The 13,063-nt window shown below is 40.5% G+C and overlaps 2 protein-coding genes across 2 annotated transcripts in view; one reads left to right on the forward strand and one right to left on the reverse strand.

Annotated features, from left to right (window-relative positions):
* The window catches only part of CHD1L (chromodomain helicase DNA binding protein 1 like), a 53,585-nt gene that overhangs the window by 40,284 nt on the left and 238 nt on the right, over nt 1–13,063 (reverse strand). The window contains exon 2 of the mRNA XM_049879914.1: nt 53–165. Coding sequence (XP_049735871.1) covers nt 53–165 — 113 coding nt within the window. The remainder of the gene's footprint in view (nt 1–52; nt 166–13,063) is intronic.
* The window catches only part of FMO5 (flavin containing dimethylaniline monoxygenase 5), a 77,180-nt gene continuing 76,974 nt past the window's right edge, over nt 12,858–13,063 (forward strand). Inside the window, exon 1 of the mRNA XM_049879915.1 lies at nt 12,858–13,001. Within this exon, the coding sequence (XP_049735872.1) occupies nt 12,922–13,001 (80 nt within the window). The 5' untranslated portion in view covers nt 12,858–12,921. The remainder of the gene's footprint in view (nt 13,002–13,063) is intronic.

Consider the following 13,063-nt stretch of genomic DNA (forward strand, 5'->3'; position numbering starts at 1 on the left):
GATGGTGGTGATTTTAAGGTTTTATTTCAGTGGTCACTCCACAGTAACATACCTGGCAGGTCTTACCCAGGCCCATCTCATCTCCCAAGATGCAGCCATTCTGACAATGGAAGCGCTGGGCTAGCCAGTTGACTCCCTCCAGTTGATAAGAGCGTAGCTGAATCCCTAGAAATAAAAAATACAGCAAATTCCAAGAGCAGACATTTGAGCACGTACCCAGGCTATGTTTCTAGGACCTCAAATGAAGAACATGGCCTAAATTCTCAGACCCCCAATCCATAGAACCACTAGCCATATCCTTTGCTGGGAAATTGATGATGTGTTATCATTTGCTGACTTCCAAACTACTTTTTGAGAAGGTTTAGTTACCATCATATACAAAGCCCTGAAACAGCCTGTCAACATTACCAGATCCACTTATCAGATGAGAAATCAACCTGGGATGTGGACTCCACACTGCCTGTATCTCATGCCACTACCCAATCTAGGAAAAAAGGTTTTACTGATGCAATATAACAATAACACATGGGTATTATTAACAAAAAAAAAAAAATTTTTTTTTTTTTTTTTTATTATATGTACGTCTGCTTGCTTAACAGCAACCATTTAGATTTGCCACTGGTACTGAAGTAAAAAATTGAGACAGAAGTAGACTAAATTATGCTTCAAAAAAGAGGCAGTGTTAATTGAGAGCTGAAATCGCATTGCATTAAGTGTGTTTAGCAGTGCACAAGGACAGCAGAAAACCCAAACCCATTGCTGTCCAGTCGATTCCAACTCATAGTGACCCTATAGGACAGCAGAGGATGTCTGAAATCTGCACGGTGCTTCTGCAGAGCTCTCTCGCCCTTGGGAAAAAAGTTCAATTTCATGGAATAATCATACCTTCAGGAAAAGGAAGAACCCAAACATACTTTACACTAGAACTATTAACAAAAATATAACTTTCTAGTTTGAACTCATGGCATTTCAAAAGAAACTACACAATATATAACTCCAATACATTTAAAAATTTTACAATAGTTACTTATTAAATATCCGGGAGAGTAGTAAACACTTTACATAAATAATCTCATTTAGTCCTTATAACAGAGTCCCTGGGTGGTACAATGGTTAACATGCTTGGCTGCTTGGAGGTTAGAGACCACGAAGAGGTGCCTTGGAAGAAAGGCCTGGCAATCTACTTCTGAAAAATTAGCCATTGAAAACCCTATGGAGCACAGTTCTACTCTGACACACATGGGTTGGCTATGAGTCAGAAATGACTTGACAGCAACTGGAAAAAAAAATCCTTATAACAATCCTACATGGTAAGTATTACACCCATTTTATAAATAAGAAATTTCTTGAGAATTCAGATAATCAAAGAAGATGCAAATGTGCAATTTGGAGACTTCCACTTCTGGAAAGATGGAAAAAAAGATGTACTTTTTCCCTATCCCTCCCACTAAGTACAAACAAACGTACGAAGGCTCCAAAGGCTGTAATCTTTATGGAAGCAGACTGCCATATCTTTCTCTCGCCAAGTGGCTAGTGGGCTTAAACTGCCAACCATTCAGTTAGCAGCAGAGAGCTTAACCACTGTGCTACCAGGGCTCCTTCTACCATGGAATACTACTCAGCAACAAAAAGGAACGAACTACCGATACACGCAACAATCTGGATGATTCTTTAAAGAATTATCCTCAGTGAAAAACGTCAGTCCCCAAATGTCACATGCTGTATTGTTCTACTTATTTAACATTTTTGACACGGCAAAATTGTAGAAATGCAGAACAGGTTAATGGCTGCCCAGGGTTAAGGAAGGGGTGGGAAGGAAGTGGAGGTGGCTGTAAAAGGGCTTCCTTGTGGTAATGGATCTTGACTATTTTAACACTAATACATTGGTTGTGATATTGTACTGTAGTTTTAAAGACGTCACCTTTGGGAGACACTGGGTAAAAGACGTATAGTATCTCTCTGTATTATTTTTAATAACTACATGTGAATCTATAAATATCTCAAAATAAAAAGGTTAATTAAAAAACAATACGAAATTCTATTCCCTAAAGATGACAACACTTAACATTTATATGCCGATTGCAGAAAACAGAAATTACTCTAGGTAGTTTAGGCAGAAAGAGATTTACTACAGTGAACTGGATGACCACAAAATTGTGAAAGGGCTCGAGGAACAAGTGCTAGGTACAAATGCCAGATCAGCACCACAGAGCTGGCCCACTAAGGAAGCATCTACCTCTGCCATGACCAGAAAACCAGGAATCAACCAGAAGGCTGTTGCCCTGTCAGCTCCAGGACCCTACCACCTCAGCTGCAATTCACACCAGCAAAATGGGTCCTCCATATCCAACACCTGTGAAGTAAGGACTAGGCAACAAGACAGATACTGCAGAAAACCCAAATCCCTTACAGGCTCTCTGTGGCCTCTCCCTTATTTCCCATCCAAATCTCCCAGAGTTTGAGCAGTTTGGCTGAAACCAAGTCACATGTACGACAGAATTACAGAGGAGTCTGGGAAGTGTGGTCTTTAGCTTTCTAGCCTAGGCTGTAGGACTAAGGGAAGCTTGGGGTACAGGAATATACTTGGTGGTAATAATCTTCAATATCCATATAAAGTTGTTTGAATTCTCTTGCCCAACTCTTCGGATGGATAACAAGGAGTGAAAAAGGAGGCAAAAACAGCAAGAAGTAATTGATCAAACACACAACCAAATCAAAAAGCAAATAAACTAGAAAACATATTCTCAATACACATGACAAATATTAATACCTCCAATGAAAGAAAAACCCTACAAAGCAAAGGTAAAGACAAACATTCCATTTAAAAAATGGACAAGAAGCATAAAAAGATAAAAAGTCAAGGAACAAAAGAAAGACAAATACCCAAGTGTCCATCAATATCAGTAACTAAATAAACATCAAATGAAACAAGAAAATTACAAGTTTTAACAAATTAGAAAATATCAGTATTGGTGAGAGTGTGGAGAAATTTTGCATACTCTATTCTAGAAATACTACATTTGAAGAATTAAAAATTCTATAACTATGCAAGTATTTTCTGACAAGGTTATTTTTTTTAATAAAATTTTATTGTGTTTTCAGTGAGAATTTATAGAGTAAATTAGGTTCCCATTAACAATTTCTACACAAATTATTCAGTGACATTGACTACATTTTTCATAATGTGTCAACATTCTTATTAATTCTGTTCTGGTTGTCATGAGTTCCTTTTCCTAAATATTATCTATTTTACTGTTGTTGAGAATATACAAAGCAAGACACACACCAATTCAACAGTTTCTACATGGACAATTTAGTGACATTGGCTACATCCTTCCAGTTGTGCAACCATTCTCACCCTCCTCTTCTGAGTTGTTCCTCCCTCATTAACTCTCTGCCTCCTAAAACCAAACTCATTGCCCTCAAGTCATTTCTGACTCATAGAGACCCTACAGGACAGGGTAGAACTGTCCCATAACATTTCCAAGGAACAGCTGGTAGATTTGAACTGCTGACCTTTTGGTTAGCAGCTGAGCTCTTAATCACTGTGTCATGAGTTGCTTTTGTCAATTTGATCCCATACAGATAGTTCTTAAAAGACCACAATGCTCAAAAAAAAAGGCAGACCTTTATTCTTACTAATTAAGCTTAAACTATTGTTTGGTTTTAAGATGACTTCGAGGGATATTTTTGGATTAAGGTTTAAAGATTATCTCAGGGCAATAGTTTCAGGGGTTCATCCACCCCTACCCCATGGCTCCAGAAAGCTTAAAGTCCATGAGAATTTCAAATTCTGTTCTACAACTCCGCGCCCCACCCCCCCCACGCCTTCTGATTAGGATTCTTCTATGGAATCTTTGATCAAAATGTTCAGTCGTGTGAGCCAGGCACTACCCAGTTCTTGTGGTCTCTTGACAAAGGAGGCAAGTTGTTCATGGAGGCAATCAGCCCCATATTCCATATCCTCCTCCCATTCCTGACTCTCCTTCTTCGTCTGTTGTTCCAGGTGAATAGAGACCAATTGTCGTGTCTTGGATGGCTGCTCACAAGCTTTTAAGACCCCAAGCACTATGCAGTGAATGAGGAGGTAGAACAGAAGCACTAAACATGTTATTAGGCCAATTAATGGGGATGTCCCATGAAACCATGACCCTAAATCTCCAAACCAAGGAACCAAATTCCATGAGGTGTTTGGCTGTACATAAGCAGCCTCAGCAGCTACTCTTTTTCTTTTTTTGGTCATTGTTGTAAATATATCTATCATACAACTTTTGACTTATTACAATAATCTCCTGTGCAACTCTACCTTTAATCAATGCAATTTTTCCATCACTGTTAATCTCCCTTTTCCCCCTCCCCTGGTAACCACTAATAAACTTTGTTCTCTATCCAGTTGCCTTTTCTTGTCTTTTTATATTAAGTGAGATCATACAATATTTGTCCTTTGTGATTGGTTTATTTCACGCAGCATAATGTCTTCAAGCTCCATCCATACTATAGCATGTATCAAGAATTCATTTCTCCTACTGGCTGAGTAGTATTCCATTGTATGTATGTACCCTGTTTTGTTTATCTATTCATCCGCTGATGGGCATTTAGGTTGTTTCTGCCTTTTGGCTACTGCGAATAGTGCTGCAATGAACACTGGTGTCTCTTTTTGTATCTCTGCTTTCAAGTCTTTTCGGTATACAGCTAGGAGTCGAATTGCTACGTCATAAGGTTATTTTTTAGTATTATGTGTAACAGCAAACAAAAAGTAAGAAACAATGTTCATGAAAGCAGCAATCAAGAAATCAAACAATGTATTGCATTGAGCAAATCTGCTGCAAAAGATCTCTTTAAAATTTTAAAAAGCAAAGAAGTCATTTTGATAGCTAAAGTGCCCCTAACCCAAACCATGGTCTTTTCTATCACCTCGGCTGCATATAAAAGCTGTAGAATGAAAAAGGAAGACAGAAGAATTGATGCATGTGATTCCAGCTCACAAAAAAAATACCAGACACACTGGCCTGACAGAGACTGGAGAAACTCCAAGAAACCCCGAGAGTATGGCCCTCGGACACCCTTTTAGCTCAGTAATGAAGTCACTCCTGAGGTTTACCCATCAGCCAAAGATTAGACAGGCCCATAAAACAAAACAGAGTAAAGGTGCACATCAGCCTGGGGGCAACGACTAGAAGGCAGGAAGGGACAGGAAAGCTGGTAATAGGGAACTCAAAGTCGAGAAGGGAGAGTGCTAACATGCTGTGGGGTTGTTAACCAATGTCATAAAACAATACATGTACTAGCTGTTTAATGACAAGCTAGCTTGTTCTTTAAACCTTCACCTAAAGTACGAAAAAAATGTTTTGAGAACTGATGCATCTGAACTGTGGTGTTGGCAAAGAATACTGAATATACTGTAAGCTGCCAAAAGAACAAACAAATCAGTCTTAGAAGAAATACAACCAGAATGCTCCTTAGAAACAAGGATGGCAAGACTTTAGTTTGCTTACTTTGGACACATCACTAGGAAGGACCAATTGCTGGAGAAGGGCAACATGTTTGGTAAAGTAGACAGAGGGTCATCGAAAATGAGGGAGACCCGAGATGGGCTGACACAACAGCCACAGCAATGGACTTGAACATACCAACGACTGTGAAGACTGCACAGAACCAGGCAATGTTTTATTCTGTTGTATCTAGGGTCACTGTAAGTCAGAGCCAACTCAACTGCAGCTAACAACAAACACCTAAGAAGAGAAGCTGGCTAAATTATGGTACATCCATACACAGAAATACTCCATAGCCATTAAAAATGATATTAAAAAAAAGTTAAATGTTAATAAGGAAAAAATGTGGTTTTCAACGTAAAGGAGAAACCCTGAAGCCCTTCTGACCATACTAAAATGCCTAAACTAACCCAGGTCCCTGTTGCATTCAGCAAAATTAAACGGGATCTTTAACAACACCTGATCTTTGGGCTCTTTATCTGGCTAGTAACCCTGAGCAGATAAGGAGCTGTTTTACTCTGTGGTCTAGCCAGGATGCAGAAAGTATGCACCCAAAGGAGGGAGCCTTGATACAAATACACTTGTGTAAAATGGCCTTAAGAAATATTTCTTTAAAAAGACCTTGGCACCAACTTTATCTTAATCTCCTAGGCAACTGGGAAGGCTTTGCTTAAGCAAGCTATTTCGCCCTGCCCCCTCAGTCCCTTCCTACCTCACATCCCTGCAATTATCACCCTGTAACTTTTTTTTTTTTTTTAACCAATCTAAGGGGAACACATATGTACTATAAGCCAATTCCCTCCTAGTCCCGGCTTTCGTGTTAATTTAAGTTGTAACCTTCACTTAAATAATGCATTTTAGGTTCTTTGTTCTAACCCCTTACCATTTTGGAAGCGTTTGTTTGGCTCTGTGAAATCAGACATTTCCCCTGGTCCGGACTGATTTCGAACCTTCAATAAATTTCTTTGCTTTACTTTAACAGAATAATCGTTGATTAAGCTCTTTAACGCCAAAAAATATGTGCATGAAATTCTATCCCAACCCCCTCCCCAGATAAAAAGGAAATCACACACACACACACACATACACACACACACACTGGTATGCATACACCAAAGACTGGCAGAATAAACTGTGTGAATTAACTACTAAAGTGCCAGTAGGTCTAATTAGGGAGATTTCAGAACTAAAATTAAGTATCCCATTCAGAAAGTAAACTGAGAGCTTTACTTCTACATTCCTAGTAACCATTCAAAAGATCCAAAATCAAACCCGTTGCCATCGAGTCAATTCCAACTCATAGTAACCCTAAAGGAACAGAACTGCCCCCATAGGGCTTCCAAGGACTGTCTGGTGGATTTGAACTGCCAACCTTGTGGTTAACAGCCCTAGCTCTTAATCACTTCACCACCAGGGTTTCCTGATAACCATTAGGCTTCTGTTAAAGTTTGCCCTTTGAAAAACAAAGCTCACTCATGTTTGTCACGCTAAAACTGTTCCTACAACTGGTCTTAGAAAAAGCTCCACTGAGTTGTTAAATTAAAGCCTATAAAAAAGATAAACACATTGTTTTAACTACCTTAAAGAAGTTCCCCAGCAAACACCTAAGCATTATCTCTTTTCTCTCAGCTAAGTGTTGTTGTTGTTGTTAGATGCCGTCCAGTGAGTTCCGACTCCAGAACAAAACACTGCCCGGTCCTGCGCCATCCTCACAATCGTTGTTACGCTTGAGCTCATTGTTACAGCCACTGTGTCAATCCACCTTATTAAGGGTCTTCCTCTTTTCCGCTGACCCTGTACTCTGCCAAGTGTGATGTCCTTCTCCAGGGACTGATCCCTCCTGACAACATGTTCAAAGTATGTAAGATGCAGTCTCGCCATCCTTGCTTCTAAGGAGCATTCTGGTTGTACTTCTTCTAAGACAGATTTGTTCATTCTTTTGGCAGTCCATGGTATATTCAATATTCTCCACCAACACCACAATTCAAAGGCGTCCACTCTTTTTCAGTCTTACTCATTGTCCAGCTTTCACATGCATATGATGCGATTGAAAATACCATGGCTTGGGTTGGGCACACCTTAGTATTCAGGGTGACATCTTTGCTCTTCAACACCTTGAAGAGGTCCTTTGCAGCAGATTTGCCCAGTGAAATGCGTCTTTTGATTTCTTGACTGCTGCTTCCATGGCTGTTGATTGTGGATCCAAGTAAAATGAAATCCTTGACAACTTCAATCTTTTCTCCGTTTATCATGATGTTGCTCATTGGTCCAGTTGTGAGGATTTTTATTTTCTTTATGTTGAGGTGTAATCCATACTGAAGGCTGTGGTCTTTGATCTTCATAAGTAAGTGCTTCAAGTTCTCTTCACTTTCAGCCAGCAAGGTTGTGTCAGCTGCATATCACAGGTTGTTAATGAGTCTTTCTCCAATCCTGATGCCCCGTTCTTCTTCATATAGTCCAGCTTCTCGGATTATTTGCTCAGCATACAGATTAAATAGGTATGGAGAAAGGATACAACCCTGACGCACATCTTTCCTGACTTTAAACCAATCAGTATCCCCTTGTTCTGTCCGAACAACTGCCTCCTGATCTATGTAAAGGCTCCTCATGAGCACAATTAAGTGTTCTGGAATTCCCATTCTTTGCAGTGTTATCCATAGTTTGTTTGATCCACACAGTCAAATGCCTTTGCATAATCAATAAAACACAGGTAAACATCCTTCTGGTATTCTCTGCTTTCAGCCAGGATCCATCTGACATCAGCAATGATATCCCTGGTTCCATGTCCTCTTCTGAAACCAGCCTGAATTTCTGGCAGTTCCCTGTCAATATACTGCTGCAGCCGTTTTTGAATGATCTTCAGCAGAATTTTGAGTCGTGCCACATCAGCAAATGAAGGTCCTGAAAGCTTTACTCCATCCACGTCATTAAGGCTGACTCTACTTTGAGGAGGCAGCTCTTCCCCGGTCATCTTTTGAGTGCCTTCCAACCTGGAGGGCTCATCTTCCAGCACTATATCAGACAATGTTCCACTGCTATTCATAAAGTTTTCACTGGCTAATGCTTTTCAGAAGTAGACTGTCAGGTCCTTCTTCCTAGTCTGTCTTAGTCTGGAAGCTCAGCTGAAACCTGTCCTCCGGGTGACCCTGCTGGTATCTGAACACTGGTGGCATAGCTTCCAGCATCACAGCAACACACAAGCCCCCACAGTACAACAAACTGACAGACACGTGGGGGCTCAGCTAAGTAAGGAGAGTTTATTTACACTTTCCTAGCTAATGGTCAGATCTGTATCCAAAGATTCCAATTAAGTTGGCCTAGCTGCAATTATATCATTAAACTTTCATGTCAAAATTGTTTATACTTTTCGGATGGAAAAAACTTACCATTAACTTTATATGGCAAGGGAAGAGGCCCCAGCTAAGTAAAGCACTATTGAAGAAGAAGAATAAAGTAGGAGGACTCATACTACCTGACCTCAGAACCTACTATACAGCTTTGGTAGTCAAAACAGCCTGGTACTGGTACAACAACAGATACATTGACCAGTGGAACAGAAATGAAAACCCAGATGTAAATCCATCCACCTGTGGTCACCTGATCTTCGACAAGGACCCACAGTCCATCAAATGGGGAAAAGACAGTCTTTTTAACAAATGGTGCTGGCAAAACTGGATGTCTATCTGCAAAAAAACCAAAACAGGACCCATACCTCACACCATACACAAAAACTAACTCAAAGTGGATCAAAGATCTAAATACAAAGCCAAAAACCATGAAGTTCATAGAAGAAAAAATAGGATCAACACTAGAGGCCCTAATACATGGCATTAACAGGATACAAGTCACAACCAACAATACACAAGCTCCAGAGGATAAGCTAGATAACTGGGATCTTCTAAAAGCTAAACATTTATGCTCATCAAAAGACTTCATCAAAAGAGAACCTACAGACTGGGAAAAATTTTTGGCTACTACAAATCAGACAAAGGTCCAATCTCTAAAATCTACAAGAAAATGCAACACCTCTACAACAAAAAGACAAATAACGCAATTAAAAAATGGGCAAAGGAAATGAACAGACACTTCACCAAAGAAGACATTCAAGTGACCAACAGACACATGAGGAAATGCTCACGATCTCTAGCTATCAGAGAAATGCAAATCAAAACCAATGAGATGTTATTGGCACGAATCAATAACACAGAAAATAACAAATGTTGGAGAGGCTGCGGGGAGACTGGAACTCTTACGCACTGCTGGTGGGAATGCAAAATGATACAACCATTTTGGAAAAAGATATGGTGCTTCCTTAGAAAGCTAGAAATACCATATGATCCAGCAATCCCACTCCTAGGAATATATCCTAGAGAATTGAGTTGTCACCAGAATAGATACATGTATACCCATGTTCATTGCAGCATTGTCCACAATAGCAAAAAGATGGAAACAACCTAGATGCCAATCAACAGACGAATGGATAAACAAACTGTGGTACATACACACAACAGAGCATTACACAACACTAAAGAACAACGATGAATCTGTGAAGCATCTCATAACATGGATGAGTCTGGAGGGCATTATGCTGAGTGAAGTAAGTCAGTCACAAAAGGGCAAATATTGTACAAGACCACTACTATAAAAACTCATGAAATAGTTTCCACCAAAGGAAACAATCTTTAATGGTTATGAGAGAGGGGATGGGTGGGGATGGAAAAACACTTAACAGACAGTAGATAAGTGGCAACTTTGGTGAAGGATAAGACAGTACACAGTACTGGGGAACCCAGCACAACCTGTACAAGGCAAGGTCATAGTAGCTAACTAGACACATCCAAACTCCCTGAGGGACCAAACTGCAGGGTTGAGGGCTGTGGGGACCATGGTCTCAGGGAACGTCTAGCTCAACTGGCATAACAGAGTTTATAAAGAAAATGTTCTACATTCTACTTTGGTGAGTAGCATCTGGGGTCTTAAAAGCCTGTGAGCGGCCATCTAGGATACTCTACTGGTCTCACCCCTTCAGGAGCAAGGAAGAATGAAGAAAACTAAAGATATAAGGGAAAGATTAGTCAGAAGGTCTAATGGACCACATCTACCACAGCCTCCACCAGACTGTACAACTAGATGGTGCTCGGCTACCACCACTGACTGCTCTGACAATGATCACAATAGAGGGTCCTGGACAGAGCTGGAGAAAAATGTAGAACAAAATTCTAACTCAAAAAGAAAAACCAGACTTGCTGGCCTGGCAGAGACTGGAGAAACCCTGAGAGTATGGCCCCTGGACACCCCTTCAGCTCAGTAATGAGGACACTCCTGAGGTTCACCCTTCAGCCAAGGATTGAGCAGGCCCATGGAAAACAAAACAAGACTAAAGGGGCACACCAGCCCTGGGACAGGGACTGGAAGGCAGGAGGGAACAGGAAAGCTGGTAATAGGGAACCCAGGATTGAGAAGGGTGAGTGTTGATATGTCGTGGGGTTGTTAACCAATGTCATACAACAATGTGTGTACTATTTGATGAGAAACTAGTTTGTTCTGTAAACCGTCATCTAAAGTTCAATTTAAAAAAATTGTTTATACTTTTCATTTAAGAAATAGTGACCCAGTTAAATTGTATCAAGTATGAGAGATTTGTGTTAGACTAGAAACCAATGTAAAGAAGTTTCACAGTTAACTGCCACCTTTGTAAATCTCACCTCCTCTCCTGCCATTACTTTGATGTGAAGTTGTTATCTGTACTCACTCTACTTGTTAAATATTTCTTTGTTTTGTCTGTAAGGCAGAGCATACCCTTACAGCCACGCTGAATGAATGCTCTCCCGCAGTTCACTCCTTCCATAAATTTTATTGGTTTAAATATCAAATTGGAGTGTTGGTCCAGTGACTTCATGAAGACAACAGTAATTGGATTGTGAAGATTAAACATCTTTTCTTTATGTGTATGATATTCCCTTAACTGTTCTAAAGAGAACATATACTACTTTTGCAGTCAGAAAGAAAAAAAAAATCAGTAAGTTATTTAACAAACAAGGAGTAAATTCTCGGAATATTTATTTGGCAAATAGAAATAGGAATTTTAAGTCATAATTTTTAACGGTTATTCTTTTGACTACACCTGTTTTCCATTTTTCTTTTTCTCCAGTTTATCCTTTTCCACATATGCCTATTTACTTCATTCACCCATTCTATCCTATTCACTCAGACTTGCTGCCTCGTCTATCTTCTCATTATCACTTCCATGTGTACATTTTTTCTGGTTATAATCCACAGTTTATTATCAATGTGTACACATTTCCTAGCTCTCAGTAACACATGCTCTCAAAGAATCATATCCCAAAGCACTTGCAAGGGAATAAGCAAACACAAAAGTATAAACTTAAGGCAAGATACGTCAAACATATAAACATCTGTCCATAAATGCTCACAGATGGATACACACTCCTTACGGGACAGAGATACACATTCTTACAGACTCAGAGACACAAGAAGGGAGAGATCTTTTCTTGTCTGGACCCTATCCACTCTTCTTTATCCATCCCTCTTCTAAGGTGGGTATAGAGCTGCATCTTTTGTTTCATTTCAAGAATAACAAAAACTTCACGCTTTTGTGATATTTAGCACAAGGTATGAAATTCAATAAATACGTGTTTATACTTTTGAAAGCACTCTCATTCAGCACTCTAAGAGACCAGGGCCCATATTTGTTTTGCTCATCTTTGTACCCAAAATATGTACGCTCATCTCTGTACCTTATTAGTATGTGGCTCTCTGCCACACTCCATAATGAATAAACGACCCCCACCACGTATTGATTATTGTCGACCCACGATTCTGTCATACAGATAAGGCACGTGCTGTTTTTCTTATTTTATAAATAAAGAAAAGGTTCGGAGAGGTTAAGTGACGAATCAAGTGCAGTTCTGGGAATAGAGTCTGAGTCTCTCCATGCAGGAAATACGACCAGACACTAATCAGCAGACCTCGGGGGGTAATGCAAGTTTCGCGGATCGAGGACTCTGGGGAAAGACTAGTATCAATAAAATAGACTGTTATGTGCGGTGATGAGCAGCCAAACATCCCTTAGCTGCACATTTCAAAATATGGCACTAAAAAAAAAATATGGCACTAGGGGAGAATTAATCAAAGAACTGCGCATGCACAGTAAACGAAGAACGCGAACTGCCACTGGAAGACGAGTTCTGATAGTTAGAGAAGCAGCCAAGGAAAAGGCCCACGCAAAAGAGACTTTCACACCCTTGGGGAGCCAGAGCGTCCTCTTCTTTTCAAGAGGCCTGCACTTTGCGCTGGCTTTACGCAGTTACCCTCCCACCGGCCTGTCTCCCTGGTACAGGCCTCGCTCCTTCGCCCGGTCCTCATTCATTCCAGCCCTTGGGCCCTACACGCAAAACGGGAGCGGGAAATGGCCACCCGTCACAGGCACAGTTTCCACTCCGCGCACCCCATCCCTAGGGCTGAAAGGGAAGACGCTGGGTCCAGCAGGTAAATAAGCCCAACGGACGCGGTGAACTCCAGGCGCCACAGGACTGGCACGGCGAGTCCCT

Source organism: Elephas maximus, chromosome 3 (assembly GCF_024166365.1).
Source record: "Elephas maximus indicus isolate mEleMax1 chromosome 3, mEleMax1 primary haplotype, whole genome shotgun sequence".
Lineage (NCBI taxonomy): Eukaryota > Metazoa > Chordata > Mammalia > Proboscidea > Elephantidae > Elephas > Elephas maximus.